At 45.4% G+C, this 16,366-nt stretch overlaps 1 protein-coding gene across 6 annotated transcripts in view; it reads left to right on the forward strand.

Annotated features, from left to right (window-relative positions):
- The window catches only part of LOC110538844 (tubulin-specific chaperone D-like), a 133,987-nt gene that overhangs the window by 57,605 nt on the left and 60,016 nt on the right, over positions 1–16,366 (forward strand). For all 6 annotated transcript variants that reach the window (XM_036939481.1, XM_036939482.1, XM_036939483.1 and 3 more), the window contains exons 16-18: positions 12,107–12,164; positions 12,953–12,982; positions 15,083–15,168. In XM_036939481.1, coding sequence (XP_036795376.1) covers positions 12,107–12,164; positions 12,953–12,982; positions 15,083–15,168 — 174 coding nt within the window. The remainder of the gene's footprint in view (positions 1–12,106; positions 12,165–12,952; positions 12,983–15,082; positions 15,169–16,366) is intronic.

Here is a 16,366-nt window from a genome sequence, read left to right on the forward strand (position 1 = left end):
TACTCCCCAGTAACAACGGTATCATATGTACTGGGGTCGTTATCCTACTCCCCAGTAACAACGGTATCATATGTACTGGGGTCGTTATCCTACTCCCCAGTAACAACGGTATCATATGTACTGGGGTCGTTATCATACTCCCCAGTAACAACGGTATCATATGTACTGGGGTTGTTATCCTACTCCCCAGTAACAACGGTATCATATGTACTGGGGTCGTTATCATACTCCCCAGTAACAACGGTATCATATGTACTGGGGTCGTTATCGTAGTCCCCAGTAACAACGGTATCATATGTACTGGGGTCGTTATCATACTCCCCAGTAACAACGGTATCATATGTACTGGGGTCGTTATCATACTCCCCAGTAACAACGGTATCATATGTACTGGGGTCGTTATCATACTCCCCAGTAACAACGGTATCATATGTACTGGGGTCGTTATCGTAGTTCCCAGTAACAACGGTATCATATGTACTGGGGTCGTTATCGTAGTCCCCAGTAACAACGGTATCATATGTACTGGGGTCGTAGTTCCCACTAACAACGGTATCATATGTACTGGGGTCGTTATCATACTCCCCAGTAACAACGGTATCATATGTACTGGGGTCGTAGTTCCCACTAACAACGGTATCATATGTACTGGGGTCGTTATCATACTCCCCAGTAACAACGGTATCATATGTACTGGGGTCGTTATCGTAGTCCCCAGTAACAACGGTATCATATGTACTGGGGTCGTTATCCTACTCCCCAGTAACAACGGTATCATATGTACTGGGGTCGTTATCATACTCCCCAGTAACAACGGTATCATATGTACTGGGGTCGTTATCGTAGTCCCCAGTAACAACGGTATCATATGTACTGGGGTCGTTATCATACTCCCCAGTAACAACGGTATCATATGTACTGGGGTCGTTATCATACTCCCCAGTAACAACGGTATCATATGTACTGGGGTCGTTATCATACTCCCCAGTAACAACGGTATCATATGTACTGGGGTCGTAGTTCCCAGTAACAACGGTATCATATGTACTGGGGTCGTTATCATACTCCCCAGTAACAACGGTATCATATGTACTGGGGTCGTTATCATACTCCCCAGTAACAACGGTATCATATCTACTGGGGTCGTTATCATACTCCCCAGTAACAACGGTATCATATGTACTGGGGTCGTTATCATACTCCCCAGTAACAACGGTATCATATGTACTGGGGTCGTTATCATACTCCCCAGTAACAACGGTATCATATGTACTGGGGTCGTTATCATACTCCCCAGTAACAACGGTATCATATGTACTGGGGTCGTTATCATACTCCCCAGTAACAACGGTATCATATGTACTGGGGTCGTTATCGTACTCCCCAGTAACAACGGTATCATATGTACTGGGGTCGTTATCGTACTCCCCAGTAACAACGGTATCATATGTACTGGGGTCGTTATCGTACTCCCCAGTAACAACGGTATCATATGTACTGGGGTCGTTATCGTACTCCCCAGTAACAACGGTATCATATGTACTGGGGTCGTTATCGTACTCCCCAGTAACAACGGTATCATATGTACTGGGGTCGTTATCGTACTCCCCAGTAACAACGGTATCATATGTACTGGGGTCGTTATCGTACTCCCCAGTAACAATGGTATCATATGTACTGGGGTCGTTATCGTACTCCCCAGTAACAACGGTATCATATGTACTGGGGTCGTTATCGTACTCCCCAGTAACAACGGTATCATATGTACTGGGGTCGTTATCGTACTCCCCAGTAACAACGGTATCATATGTACTGGGGTCGTTATCGTACTCCCCAGTAACAACGGTATCATATGTACTGGGGTCGTTATCGTACTCCCCAGTAACAACGGTATCATATGTACTGGGGTCGTTATCGTACTCCCCAGTAACAACGGTATCATATGTACTGGGGTCGTTATCATACTCCCCAGTAACAACGGTATCATATGTACTGGGGTCGTTATCATACTCCCCAGTAACAACGGTATCATATGTACTGGGGTCGTTATCATACTCCCCAGTAACAACGGTATCATATGTACTGGGGTCGTTATCATACTCCCCAGTAACAACGGTATCATATGTACTGGGGTCGTAGTTCCCAGTAACAACGGTATCATATGTACTGGGGTCGTTATCATACTCCCCAGTAACAACGGTATCATATGTACTGGGGTCGTTATCATACTCCCCAGTAACAACGGTATCATATGTACTGGGGTCGTTATCATACTCCCCAGTAACAACGGTATCATATGTACTGGGGTCGTTATCCTACTCCCCAGTAACAACGGTATCATATGTACTGGGGTCGTTATCCTACTCCCCAGTAACAACGGTATCATATGTACTGGGGTCGTTATCCTACTCCCCAGTAACAACGGTATCATATGTACTGGGGTCGTTATCATACTCCCCAGTAACAACGGTATCATATGTACTGGGGTCGTTATCATACTCCCCAGTAACAACGGTATCATATGTACTGGGGTCGTTATCATACTCCCCAGTAACAACGGTATCATATGTACTGGGGTCGTTATCATACTCCCCAGTAACAACGGTATCATATGTACTGGGGTCGTTATCATACTCCCCAGTAACAACGGTATCATATGAACTGGGGTCGTTATCATACTCCCCAGTAACAACGGTATCATATGTACTGGGGTCGTTATCATACTCCCCAGTAACAACGGTATCATATGTACTGGGGTCGTTATCATACTCCCCAGTAACAACGGTATCATATGTACTGGGGTCGTTATCATACTCCCCAGTAACAACGGTATCATATGTACTGGGGTCGTTATCATACTCCCCAGTAACAACGGTATCATATGTACTGGGGTCGTTATCATACTCCCCAGTAACAACGGTATCATATGTACTGGGGTCGTTATCATACTCCCCAGTAACAACGGTATCATATGTACTGGGGTCGTTATCATACTCCCCAGTAACAACGGTATCATATGTACTGGGGTCGTTATCATACTCCCCAGTAACAACGGTATCATATGTACTGGGGTCGTTATCATACTCCCCAGTAACAACGGTATCATATGTACTGGGGTCGTTATCATACTCCCCAGTAACAACGGTATCATATGTACTGGGGTCGTTATCATACTCCCCAGTAACAACGGTATCATATGTACTGGGGTAGTTATCATACTCCCCAGTAACAACGGTATCATATGTACTGGGGTCGTTATCATACTCCCCAGTAACAACGGTATCATATGTACTGGGGTCGTTATCATACTCCCCAGTAACAACGGTATCATATGTACTGGGGTCGTTATCATACTCCCCAGTAACAACGGTATCATATGTACTGGGGTCGTTATCATACTCCCCAGTAACAACAGTATCATATGTACTGGGGTCGTTATCATACTCCCCAGTAACAACGGTATCATATGTACTGGGGTAGTTATCATACTCCCCAGTAACAACGGTATCATATGTACTGGGGTCGTTATCATACTCCCCAGTAACAACGGTATCATATGTACTGGGGTCGTTATCATACTCCCCAGTAACAACGGTATCATATGTACTGGGGTCGTTATCATACTCCCCAGTAACAACGGTATCATATGTACTGGGGTCGTTATCATACTCCCCAGTAACAACGGTATCATATGTACTGGGGTCGTTATCATTCTCCCCAGTAACAACGGTATCATATGTACTGGGGTAGTTATCATACTCCCCAGTAACAACGGTATCATATGTACTGGGGTCGTTATCATACTCCCCAGTAACAACGGTATCATATGTACTGGGGTCGTTATCATACTCCCCAGTAACAACGGTATCATATGTACTGGGGTCGTAGTTCCCAGTAGCAACGGTATCATATGAACTGGGGTCGTTATCGTAGTCCCCAGTAACAACGGTATCATATGTACTGGGGTCGTAGTTCCCAGTAACAACAGTATCGTATGTACTGGGGTCGTTATCATACCCCCCAGTAACAACTGTATCATATGTACTGGGGTCGTAGTTCCCAGTAACAACGGTATCGTATGTACTGGGGTCGTTGTTCTCAGTAACAACAATATCATATGTACTGGGGTCGTAGTTCCCAGTAACAACTGTATCATATGTACTGGGGTCGTAGTTCCCAGTAACAACAGTATCATATGTACTGGGGTTGTTATCGTAGTTCCCAGTAACAACAGTATCATATGTACTGGGGTCGTTGTTCTCAGTAACAACAGTATCATATGTACTGGGGTCGTTATCATACTCCCCAGTAACAACAGTATCATATGTACTGGGGTCGTTATCATACTCCCCAGTAACAACGGTATCATATGTACTGGGGTAGTTATCATACTCCCCAGTAACAACGGTATCATATGTACTGGGGTCGTTATCATACTCCCCAGTAACAACGGTATCATATGTACTGGGGTCGTTATCATACTCCCCAGTAACAACGGTATCATATGTACTGGGGTCGTTATCATACTCCCCAGTAACAACGGTATCATATGTACTGGGGTCGTTATCATACTCCCCAGTAACAACGGTATCATATGTACTGGGGTCGTTATCATACTCCCCAGTAACAACGGTATCATATGTACTGGGGTAGTTATCATACTCCCCAGTAACAACGGTATCATATGTACTGGGGTCGTTATCATACTCCCCAGTAACAACGGTATCATATGTACTGGGGTCGTTATCATACTCCCCAGTAACAACGGTATCATATGTACTGGGGTCGTTGTTCTCAGTAACAACGGTATCATATGTACTGGGGTCGTAGTTCCCAGTAGCAACGGTATCATATGAACTGGGGTCGTTATCGTAGTCCCCAGTAACAACGGTATCATATGTACTGGGGTCGTAGTTCCCAGTAACAACAGTATCGTATGTACTGGGGTCGTTATCATACCCCCCAGTAACAACTGTATCATATGTACTGGGGTCGTAGTTCCCAGTAACAACGGTATCGTATGTACTGGGGTCGTTGTTCTCAGTAACAACAATATCATATGTACTGGGGTCGTAGTTCCCAGTAACAACTGTATCATATGTACTGGGGTCGTAGTTCCCAGTAACAACAGTATCATATGTACTGGGGTTGTTATCGTAGTTCCCAGTAACAACAGTATCATATGTACTGGGGTCGTTGTTCTCAGTAACAACAGTATCATATGTACTGGGGTCGTTATCGTAGTTCCCAGTAACAACAGTATCATATGTACTGGGGTCGTAGTTCCCAGTAACAACTGTATCATATGTACTGGGGTCGTTATCATACCCCCCAGTAACAACAGTATCATATGTACTGGGGTCGTAGTTCCCAGTAACAACGGTATCATATGTACTGGGGTCGTAGTTCCCAGTAACAATGGTATCATATGTACTGGGGTTGTTGTTCTCAGTAACAACAGTATCATATGTACTGGGGTCGTTATCGTAGTTCCCAGTAACAACGGTATCATATGTACTGGGGTCGTAGTTCCCAGTAACAACGGTATCATATGTACTGGGGTCGTAGTTCCCAGTAACAACGGTATCGTATGTACTGGGGTCGTTATCGTAGTTCCCAGTAACAACGGTATCATATGTACTGGGGTCGTTGTTCTCAGTAACAACAGTATCATATGTACTGGGGTCGTTATCATACCCCCCAGTAACAACAGTATCATATGTACTGGGGTCGTAGTTCCCAGTAACAACGGTATCAGATGTACTGGGGTTGTAGTTCCCAGTAACAATGGTATCATATGTACTTGGTTCGTTGTTCTCAGTAACAACAGTATCATATGTACTGGGGTCGTTATCGTAGTTCCCAGTAACAACGGTATCATATGTACTGGGGTCTTAGTTCCCAGTAACAACGGTATCATATGTACTGGGGTTGTAGTTCCCAGTAACAACGGTATCATATGTACTGGGGTCGTAGTTCCCAGTAACAACGGTATCATATGTACTGGGTTCGTAGTTCCCAGTAACAACGGTATCATATGTACTGGGGTCGTAGTTCCCAGTAATAACAGTATCATATGTACTGGGGTCGTTTTCGTAGTTCCCAGTAACAACAGTATCATATGTACTGGGTTCGTTATCGTAGTTCCCAGTAACAACGGTATCATATGTACTGGGGTCGTTATCGTAGTTCCCAGTAACAACAGGATCATATGTACTGGGGTCGTAGTTCCCAGTAACAACGGTATCATATGTACTGGGGTCGTAGTTCCCAGTAACAACAGTATCATATGTACTGGGGTCGTTTTCGTAGTTCCCAGTAACAACAGTATCATATGTACTGGGTTCGTTATCGTAGTTCCCAGTAACAACGTTATCGTATGTACTGGGGTCGTTGTCGCAAGCCTCTGCTGCTCCTCATCTTCACCTCAACGTGTCGACTACAAGCCTCTATCTCTGCCTCTCCTCATCTACACCTCAACGTGTCGACTACAAGCCTCTATCTCTGCCTCTCCTCATCTACACCTCAACGTGTCGACTACAAGCCTCTATCTCTGCCTCTCCTCATCTACACCTCAACGTGTCGACTACAAGCCTCTATCTCTGCCTCTCCTCATCTACACCTCAACGTGTCGACTACAAGCCTCTATCTCTGCCTTTCCTCATCCACACCTCAACGTGTCGACTACAAGCCTCTATCTCTGCCTGCTCAACGGTATCATATGTACTGGGGTCGTTGTTCTCAGTAACAACAGTATCATATGTACTGGGGTCGTTATCGTAGTTCTCAGTAACAACGGTATCATACGTACTGGGGTCGTAGTTCCCAGTAACAACGGTATCATATGTACTGGGGTCGTTATCATACCCCCCAGTAACAACAGTATCATATGTACTGGGGTCGTAGTTCCCAGTAACAACGGTATCATATGTACTGGGGTCGTAGTTCCCAGTAACAATGGTATCATATGTACTGGGTTCGTTGTTCTCAGTAACAACAGTATCATATGTACTGGGGTCGTTATCGTAGTTCCCAGTAACAACGGTATCATATGTACTGGGGTCGTAGTTCCCAGTAACAACGGTATCATATGTACTGGGGTTGTAGTTCCCAGTAACAACGGTATCATATGTACTGGGGTCGTAGTTCCCAGTAACAACGGTATCATATGTACTGGGTTCGTAGTTCCCAGTAACAACGGTATCATATGTACTGGGTTCGTTTTCGTAGTTCCCAGTAACAACAGTATCATATGTACTGGGGTCGTTTTCGTAGTTCCCAGTAACAACGGTATCATATGTACTGGGGTCGTTATCGTAGTTCCCAGTAACAACGGTATCATATGTACTGGGTTCGTTATCGTAGTTCCCAGTAACAACGGTATCATATGTACTGGGTTCGTTATCGTAGTTCACAGTAACAACGGTATCATATGTACTGGGGTCGTTATCGTAGTTCCCAGTAACAACAGGATCGTATGTACTGGGGTCGTTGTCGCAAGCCTCTGCCTCTCCTCATCTACACCTCAACGTGTCGACTACAAGCCTCTATCTCTGCCTCTCCTCATCTACACCTCAACGTGTCGACTACAAGCCTCTATCTCTGCCTCTCCTCATCTACACCTCAACGTGTCGACTACAAGCCTCTATCTCTGCCTTTCCTCATCCACACCTCAACGTGTCGACTACAAGCCTCTATCTCTACCTGCTCCTCATCCACACCTCAACGTAGACCACAAACATCTCCCTCTGGCTGCTCCTCATCCACACCTCAGCATGATGAAACCATCTCCCTCTGGCTGTTAAGCCATACGACGTGTCTAACTGGTTTGGTTTGGAGCACTGTCCGGGCACAATGCATTTCACAGACAGGCAGGCAGACGCTCCTTAAGGTGACTGAAGGTGTTGTGTTCATGTTACTGTGGATGAGTGGGTTGTTTATTGCCATGCTGAGGAGAGGGTGATGAGAGGAGGAAGTGATGAGTGGAGGGTCTTGCCATGCTGAGGAGAGGGTGATGAGAGGAGGAAGTGATGAGTGGGTTGTTTCTTGCCATGCTGAGGAGAGGGTGATGGGAGGAGGAAGTGATGAGTGGAGGGCCTTGCTTGTCAGTCAGGTGTGTGTGTGTGTGTGTGTGTGTGTGTGTATGTGTGTGTGTGTGTGTGTGTGTGTGTGTGTGTGTGTGTGTGTGTGTGTGTGTGTGTGTGTGCAGGTTCAGGTCTCATGTGTACCTCTTAGCTGTGCATGACTCCACACCTGTCCTGCCTGTGTCTGCAGAGAAGTTGAAGTTCATTTACGCGCCCTGCTCCTGCCTCCCTCCCTCACTCCCTCCATGGACATGTCTGGGCCTGTGGGACCCTGTGCCTCTGCAGTGTCAGTTTTACCCTCCCCCCTCCCCCCCACACACACACACCAGCCTCCCGCTCCCTGCAGCCAGCCTTGCCAAGTTTCGCCTGGCGTGGTTGGTTTCGGTGGCTGTTTGGTACCGGGGCTCAGGCAAGCTCAGTCCTGCTCCAGATTCGTAAAAGCCTCTTGACATTTTTAATCTATTTTAGTGTGGCATTTACACACACACATACATACACACACACACACACACACACAGGGGGGTACACACACACACACACGCACAGGGGGTACACACACACACACACACACACACAGGGGTGTACACACACACACACACACACACACACACACACACACACACACACACACAGGGGTGTACACACACACACACACACATGCACAGGGGGGTGTACACACACACACACACACACACACACACACACACACACACATGCACAGGGGGGTACACACACACACACACAGGGGGGTATGCACACACACACACACACACACACACACACATGCACAGGGGGGTACACACACACACACATGCACAGGGGGGTACGCACACAGACATTGTGCTTGGTCACTATTAAACACTGGAACTCACACAGGAAATAAGGTGCAGGATGTCTCCAGGGGAACTCTCCTCCTCAGATGAGACTCTCTCGTTCTTTCTTTCCGTCCTCCAGTCCACATGGACTGTTGCCTCACTGAAACCACAGTGGCTAGTCAGGGTTAGGGTCCAGGGACAGAGAAAACAGTCAGTCAGGTTAGTGTCCAGGGACAGAGAACAGAGTTAGTCAGGTTAGGGTTAGTGTCCAGGGACAGAGAGAACAGTTAGTCAGGTTAGGGTCCAGGGACAGAGACCAGAGTTAGTCAGGTTAGGGTCCAGGGACAGAGAGAACAGAGTTAGTCAGGTTAGTGTCCAGGGACAGAGAGAACAGAGTTAGTCAGGTTAGGGTACAGGGACAGAGACCAGAGTTAGTCAGGGTTAGGGTCCAGGGACAGAGAGAACAGTTAGTCAGGTTAGGGTCCAGGGACAGAGAGAACAGAGTTAGTCAGGGTTAGTGTCCAGGGACAGAGAGAACAGTTAGTCAGGTTAGGGTCCAGGGACAGAGACCAGAGTTAGTCAGGGTTAGGGTCCAGGGACAGAGAGAACAGTTAGTCAGGTTAGGGTCCAGGGACAGAGAGAACAGAGTTAGTCAGGGTTAGTGTCCAGGGACAGAGAGAACAGTTAGTCAGGTTAGGGTCCAGGGACAGAGACCAGAGTTAGTCAGGTTAGGGTCCAGGGACAGAGAGCACAGAGTTAGTCAGGTTAGTGTCCAGGGACAGAGAGAACAGAGTTAGTCAGGTTAGGGTCCAGGGACAGAGACCAGAGTTAGTCAGGGTTAGGGTCCAGGGACAGAGAGAACAGAGTTAGTCAGGGTTAGTGTCCAGGGACAGAGAGAACAGAGTTAGTCAGGTTAGGGTCCAGGGACAGAGAGAACAGAGTTAGTCAGGTTAGGGTCCAGGGACAGAGACCAGAGTTAGTCAGGGTTAGGGTCCAGGGACAGAGAGAACAGTTAGTCAGGTTAGGGTCCAGGGACAGAGAGAACATAGTTAGTCAGGGTTAGGGTCCAGGGACAGAGAGAACAGAGTTTGTCAGGTTAGTGTTAGTGTCCAGGGACAGAGAGAACAGAGTTAGTCAGGTTGGGGTCCAGGGACAGAGAGAACAGAGTTAGTCAGGTTAGTGTTAGTGTCCAGGGACAGAGAGAACAGAGTTAGTCAGGTTAGGGTCCAGGGACAGAGAGAACAGAGTTAGTCAGGGTTAGGGTCCAGGGACAGAGAGAACAGAGTTAGTCAGGGTTAGGGTCCAGGGACAGAGAGAACAGAGTTAGTCAGGTTAGTGTCCAGGGACAGAGAACATAGTTAGTCAGGTTAGGGTTAGTGTCCAGGGACAGAGAGAACAGTTAGTCAGGTTAGGGTCCAGGGACAGAGACCAGAGTTAGTCAGGTTAGGGTCCAGGGACAGAGAGAACAGAGTTAGTCAGGTTAGTGTCCAGGGACAGAGAGAACAGAGTTAGTCAGGTTAGGGTACAGGGACAGAGACCAGAGTTAGTCAGGGTTAGGGTCCAGGGACAGAGAGAACAGTTAGTCAGGTTAGGGTCCAGGGACAGAGAGAACAGAGTTAGTCAGGGTTAGTGTCCAGGGACAGAGAGAACAGTTAGTCAGGTTAGGGTCCAGGGACAGAGACCAGAGTTAGTCAGGGTTAGGGTCCAGGGACAGAGAGAACAGTTAGTCAGGTTAGGGTCCAGGGACAGAGAGAACAGAGTTAGTCAGGGTTAGTGTCCAGGGACAGAGAGAACAGTTAGTCAGGTTAGGGTCCAGGGACAGAGACCAGAGTTAGTCAGGTTAGTGTCCAGGGACAGAGAGAACAGAGTTAGTCAGGTTAGGGTCCAGGGACAGAGACCAGAGTTAGTCAGGGTTAGGGTCCAGGGACAGAGAGAACAGAGTTAGTCAGGGTTAGTGTCCAGGGACAGAGAGAACAGAGTTAGTCAGGTTAGGGTCCAGGGACAGAGAGAACAGAGTTAGTCAGGGTTGTGGTCCAGGGACAGAGAGAACAGAGTTAGTCAGGTTAGTGTTAGTGTCCAGGGACAGAGAGAACAGAGTTAGTCAGGTTAGGGTCCAGGGACAGAGAGAACAGAGTTAGTCAGGGTTGGGGTCCAGGGACAGAGAGAACAGAGTTAGTCAGGGTTAGGGTCCAGGGACAGAGAGAACAGAGTTAGTCAGGTTAGGGTCCAGGGACAGAGAGAACAGAGTTAGTCAGGTTAGTGTCCCCGGAGTCGGCGACTGCAGGAGGGTCCCCCGGAGTCGGCGACTGCAGGAGGGGGCCCCGGAGTCGGCGACTGCAGGAGGGGGCCCCGGAGTCATATCTAATCATACATTCCTTCAGGTTGTTGTTGTTGCACAATGTCAACTTGTTGAATTTTGGTTGTCAGCCCAGATTAGTTTGTTTTTCTTCAGTAGGTCGACCAAGAAACTGGCTAACACTTTTCTTGAGTGGTAGTTTATTAGTTCATACTTTTATCAACAACCACAAGGTCAAACTTGATCTGTTTTGTTCAAGGGTTCATGTCTGATCATAGCACTGACTTCACTGTGGGCCAACCCCCAATACAAAGGCATAAAGGTAATAAACACATTCACCTGCCTGCCTGTGTGTCAGTGTGTTTACCTGTCCATCTATTTGTGTCTCTCTGTCTCTGTCTCTCTCTCTCTATGCTCTCTCTTTCTCTCTCTCTCTCTCTCTCTATTCTCTCTCTCTATTCTCTCTCTCTCTCTCTCTATTCTCTCTCTCTCTCTATTCTCTCTCTCTATTCTCTCTCTCTATTCTCTCTCTCTATTCTCTCTCTCTCTCTATTCTCTCTCTCTCTCTCTCTCTCTCTCTCTATTCTCTCTCTCTATTCTCTCTCTCTATTCTCTCTCTCTATTCTCTCTCTCTCTCTCTCTGTCTATTCTCTCTCTCTATTCTCTCTCTCTATTCTCTCTCTCTATTCTCTCTCTCTATTCTCTCTCTCTCGCTCTCTCTATTCTCTCTCTCTCTCTCTCTCTCTATTCTCTCTCTCTCTCTCTCTCTCTATTCTCTCTCTGTCTCTCTGTCTCTCTGTCTCTCTGTCTCTCTGTCTCTCTCTCTGTCTCTCTCTCTGTCTCTCTCTCTGTCTCTCTGTCTCTCTGTCTCTCTCTCCTCTCTGTCTCTCTCTCTCTCTCTCTTTTTTCAGTGCTCTGGTGATCACTGCTGTGTTCGACCGAAACATCAACTGTCGTAGAGCTGCATCAGTGAGTGACCACTCTGTCTCTGTCTCTGTCTCTGTCTCTGTCTCTGTCTCTGTCTCTCTCTGTCTCAGTCTCTCTCTCTCTGTCTCTCTCTGTTTCAGTCTCTCTCTCGTACACATATCAAACCATGTATCAAGGTTGAGAAATTCCCTTTTTAATTCAATAAATCCAGGGAATTAATTTAAATTAAATTTACATGTTAAAAAATAATCATAGAAAATAATGGTTTATGTCATTTTAATTAACTTTCTGGATTGACCCTGTCATTTATATCAGATCTCACTACTATTATCTAACTACTGTCTCTTAGTCCCTGTCATTTATATCAGATCTGACTACTGACTATTATCTAACTACTGTCTCTTAGTCCCTGACCCTGTCATTTATATCAGATCTCACTACTGACTATTATCTAACTACTGTCTCTTAGTCCCTGACCCTGTCATTTATATCAGATCTGACTACTGACTATAATCTAACTACTGTCTCTTAGACCCTGTCATTCATATCTGATCTCACTACTATAATCTAACTACTGTCTCTTAGACCCTGTCATTTATATCAGATCTGACTACTGACTATTATCTAACTACTGTCTCTTAGACCCTGTCATTTATATCAGATCTGACTACTGACTATTATCTAACTACTGTCTCTTAGACCCTGTCATTTATATCAGATCTGACTACTGACTATTATCTAACTACTGTCTCTTAGACCCTGTCATTTATATCAGATCTCACTACTATTATTTAACTTCTAAACTGTGTATTCTTCTCTTCCTCTCCCAGGCTGCCTTCCAGGAGAATGTGGGAAGACAGGTTTGTGAACCCAGTTACCAAAACCATAGGTTATTAGTTATTACATGACTAATGCTATGATACACAGTACATTAGGGTTGTAATGATCACCTACCATCCAGGTGTTACGGTAACCTGTCCTGGCTGTCACTAAAGTCCTTTAAACATATCAACAACTGTCTGTAATGATCACCTACCATCCAGGTGTTACGGTAACCTGTCCTGGCTGTCACTAAAGTCCTTTAAACATATCAACAACTGTCTGTAATGATCACCTACCATCCAGGTGTTACTGACTGTCACTAAAGTCCTTTAAACAGTTCAACAACTGGCAGAAAATTAAATTCTTTGCTGATCAAGAAATGCCAACACTGACTTGGCCACAGGCAGATTCTATTGCTTTGTGTGCAGCCAGCACTTGCCAAGCTTGGCATCAGATCTAGGGACTAGTTATCAACATGTAATTACCATTCAGATTTCATATTATTTCAAATGTTCATATTATTCAACTGTGACTCATTTTTTAAATTGTTTTATTTAACCTTTATTTAACCAGGAAGGGCTCATTGAGATTAAAATCTCTTTTGCAAGAGCGCCCTGGCCAAGATAGGCAGCACCAAGTCATTACAAAAAAAAATACAGACAGACAACATGAACAACTACAAGTAATCTAGTAAAAAACATTGAATTCACAAGAATATAAAACAGCTAATTAAAAACACCAGTATCTCTACCTGCACATGTTCATCTGCTCATTTATCACTCCAGTGTTAATCTGATAAATTGTAATTATTCACTACTATGGCCTATTTATTGCCCTACCTCCTCATGCCTTTTGCACACAATGTATATAGATGATTTTTTTCCTACTATGTTATTTGACTTGTTAATTGTTTACTCCATGTGTAACTCTGTGTTGTCTGTTCACACTGCTATGCTTTATCTTGGCCAGGTCGCAGTTGTAAATGAGAACTTGTTCTCAACTAGCCTACCTGGTTAAATAAAGGTGTTCTCAACTAGCCTACCTGGTTAAATAAAGGTGTTCTCAACTAGCCTACCTGGTTAAATAAAGGTGTTCTCAACTAGTCTACCTGGTTAAATAAAGGTGTTTTCAACTAGTCTACCTGGTTAAATAAAGGTGTTCTCAACTAGCCTACCTGGTTAAATAAAGGTGTTCTCAACTGGCCTACCGGGTTAAATAAAGGTGTTTTCAACTAGCCTACCTGGTTAAATAAAGGTGTTCTCAACTAGCCTACCTGGTTAAATAAAGGTGTTCTCAACTAGCCTACCTGGTTAAATAAAGGTGTTCTCAACTAGTCTACCTGGTTAAATAAAGGTGTTTTCAACTAGTCTACCTGGTTAAATAAAGGTGTTCTCAACTAGCCTACCTGGTTAAATAAAGGTGTTCTCAACTAGTCTACCTGGTTAAATAAAGGTGTTTTCAACTAGTCTACCTGGTTAAATAAAGGTGTTCTCAACTAGCCTACCTGGTTAAATAAAGGTGTTCTCAACTAGCCTACCTGGTTAAATAAAGGTGTTCTCAACTAGTCTACCTGGTTAAATAAAGGTGTTTTCAACTAGTCTACCTGGTTAAATAAAGGTGTTCTCAACTAGCCTACCTGGTTAAATAAAGGTGTTCTCAACTAGCCTACCTGGTTAAATAAAGGTGTTCTCAACTAGCCTACCTGGTTAAATAAAGGTGTTCTCAACTAGCCTACCTGGTTAAATAAAGGTGTTCTCAACTAGCCTACCTGGTTAAATAAAGGTGTTCTCAACTAGTCTACCTGGTTAAATAAAGGTGTTTTCAACTAGTCTACCTGGTTAAATAAAGGTGTTCTCAACTAGCCTACCTGGTTAAATAAAGGTGGAATAAATAGAAATAAAAAACATTGACAGGTCAGGGAATCAGCCTCGTTGGTTTACTGATGGACACAGAGGTGTTTTGGTAACCTTGCCTGAGACCTGGAGATTTGTGTTAGCTCCCTGGTCTAATGCATAGGCTTTAGCTCAGCGGGCTAACAGGAGACCTGTGTTGGAACCCAGTCGGTCACACTGAAACCACTGTTCTCTTGGTACATAAAGTAAAACCAACGACGTGATCCCTTGCCTCTCTGTCTCCAGGGCACGTTCCCCTACGGTATCGACATCGTAGTAGCAGCGGACTACTTTGCTGTTGGGAACCTGAACAACTGTTACCTGTCCATCAGGTGAGTTAAAGATACTCTCCAGAGGTTTGACCTCTAGGGGAGCTCTTGAGCCAATAATGGACCTCCTTAATAACGAGACACAGTATATTAACCAGGATGAATTACCTGACGTTTGAAAAGAGTCACTACCCGGGGAATGTGGGAGCAATTTCATAATTGTCGACAGACAATTTGTTTGTTTGAAATACTGGGATCTTTTTGTTGTCTGTAAAATGTATTATGCGAGAAATAGTGGTGGAGACGCCTTTATGAGCAAATGAACAGTACCATTCAAACATTTGGACACACCCACTCATTCCACGGTGTGCCAAGAGTGTGCAAAGGTGTCATTAAGGCAAAGGGTGGCTACTTTGTTAAATAAATCAACATATATTGTATATGAGATTCTTCACTTTTTTTTGGTTACTACATGGTTCCATATTTTATATAATAGTTTTAATGTCTTCTCTATTAATCTACAATATGTTATATATTACGTGGCTCTGAGACCACCATCCGCGGGGGGTGGGGGGGGTACACAGCCCGAACGCGCACCTCCCCACAATTCCCAACCAACCCCTCTGCGTTACACGTCCTCTATTCATTTTGAATGTGTTGACAGTTGGAGAAATTGCCTGAGGCTGCAAGACAGAATTTGAAAAATGTCAAAGGTCAACGGTCCAATACTGTAGAACACTGCTGTGGTTACGTGTACACATTTAGGCCGTCTTCACAGAGGGTTGTGTCTTTTAGAAACCATTTCCCTGTGTGTGAGGGGAGTGTACCTGGTGGTAGGAGTCTACCTGGTGGTAGGAGTCTACCTGGTGGTAGTAGTCTACCTGGTGGTAGTAGTCTACCTGGTGGTAGTAGTCTACCTGGTGGTAGTAGGAGTCTACCTGGTGGTGGTAGGAGTCTACCTGGTGGTAGTAGTCTACCTGGTGGTAGTAGTCTACCTGGTGGTGGTAGGAGTCTACCTGGTGGTGGTAGGAGTCTACCTGGTGGTGGTAGGAGTCTACCTGGTGGTGGTAGGAGTCTACCTGGTGGTAGTAGGAGTCTACCTGGTGGTGGTAGGAGTCTACCTGGTGGTGGTAGGAGTCTACCTGGTGGTGGTAGGAGTCTACCTGGTGGTGGTAGGAGTCTACCTGGTGGTAGTAGTAGTCTACCTGGTGGTAGTAGGAGTCTACCTGGTGGTAGGAGTCTACCTGGTGGTAGTAGTCTA

The sequence above is a fragment of the Oncorhynchus mykiss genome, chromosome 12 (assembly GCF_013265735.2).
Source record: "Oncorhynchus mykiss isolate Arlee chromosome 12, USDA_OmykA_1.1, whole genome shotgun sequence".
Taxonomy (NCBI): Eukaryota; Metazoa; Chordata; class Actinopteri; order Salmoniformes; family Salmonidae; genus Oncorhynchus; species Oncorhynchus mykiss.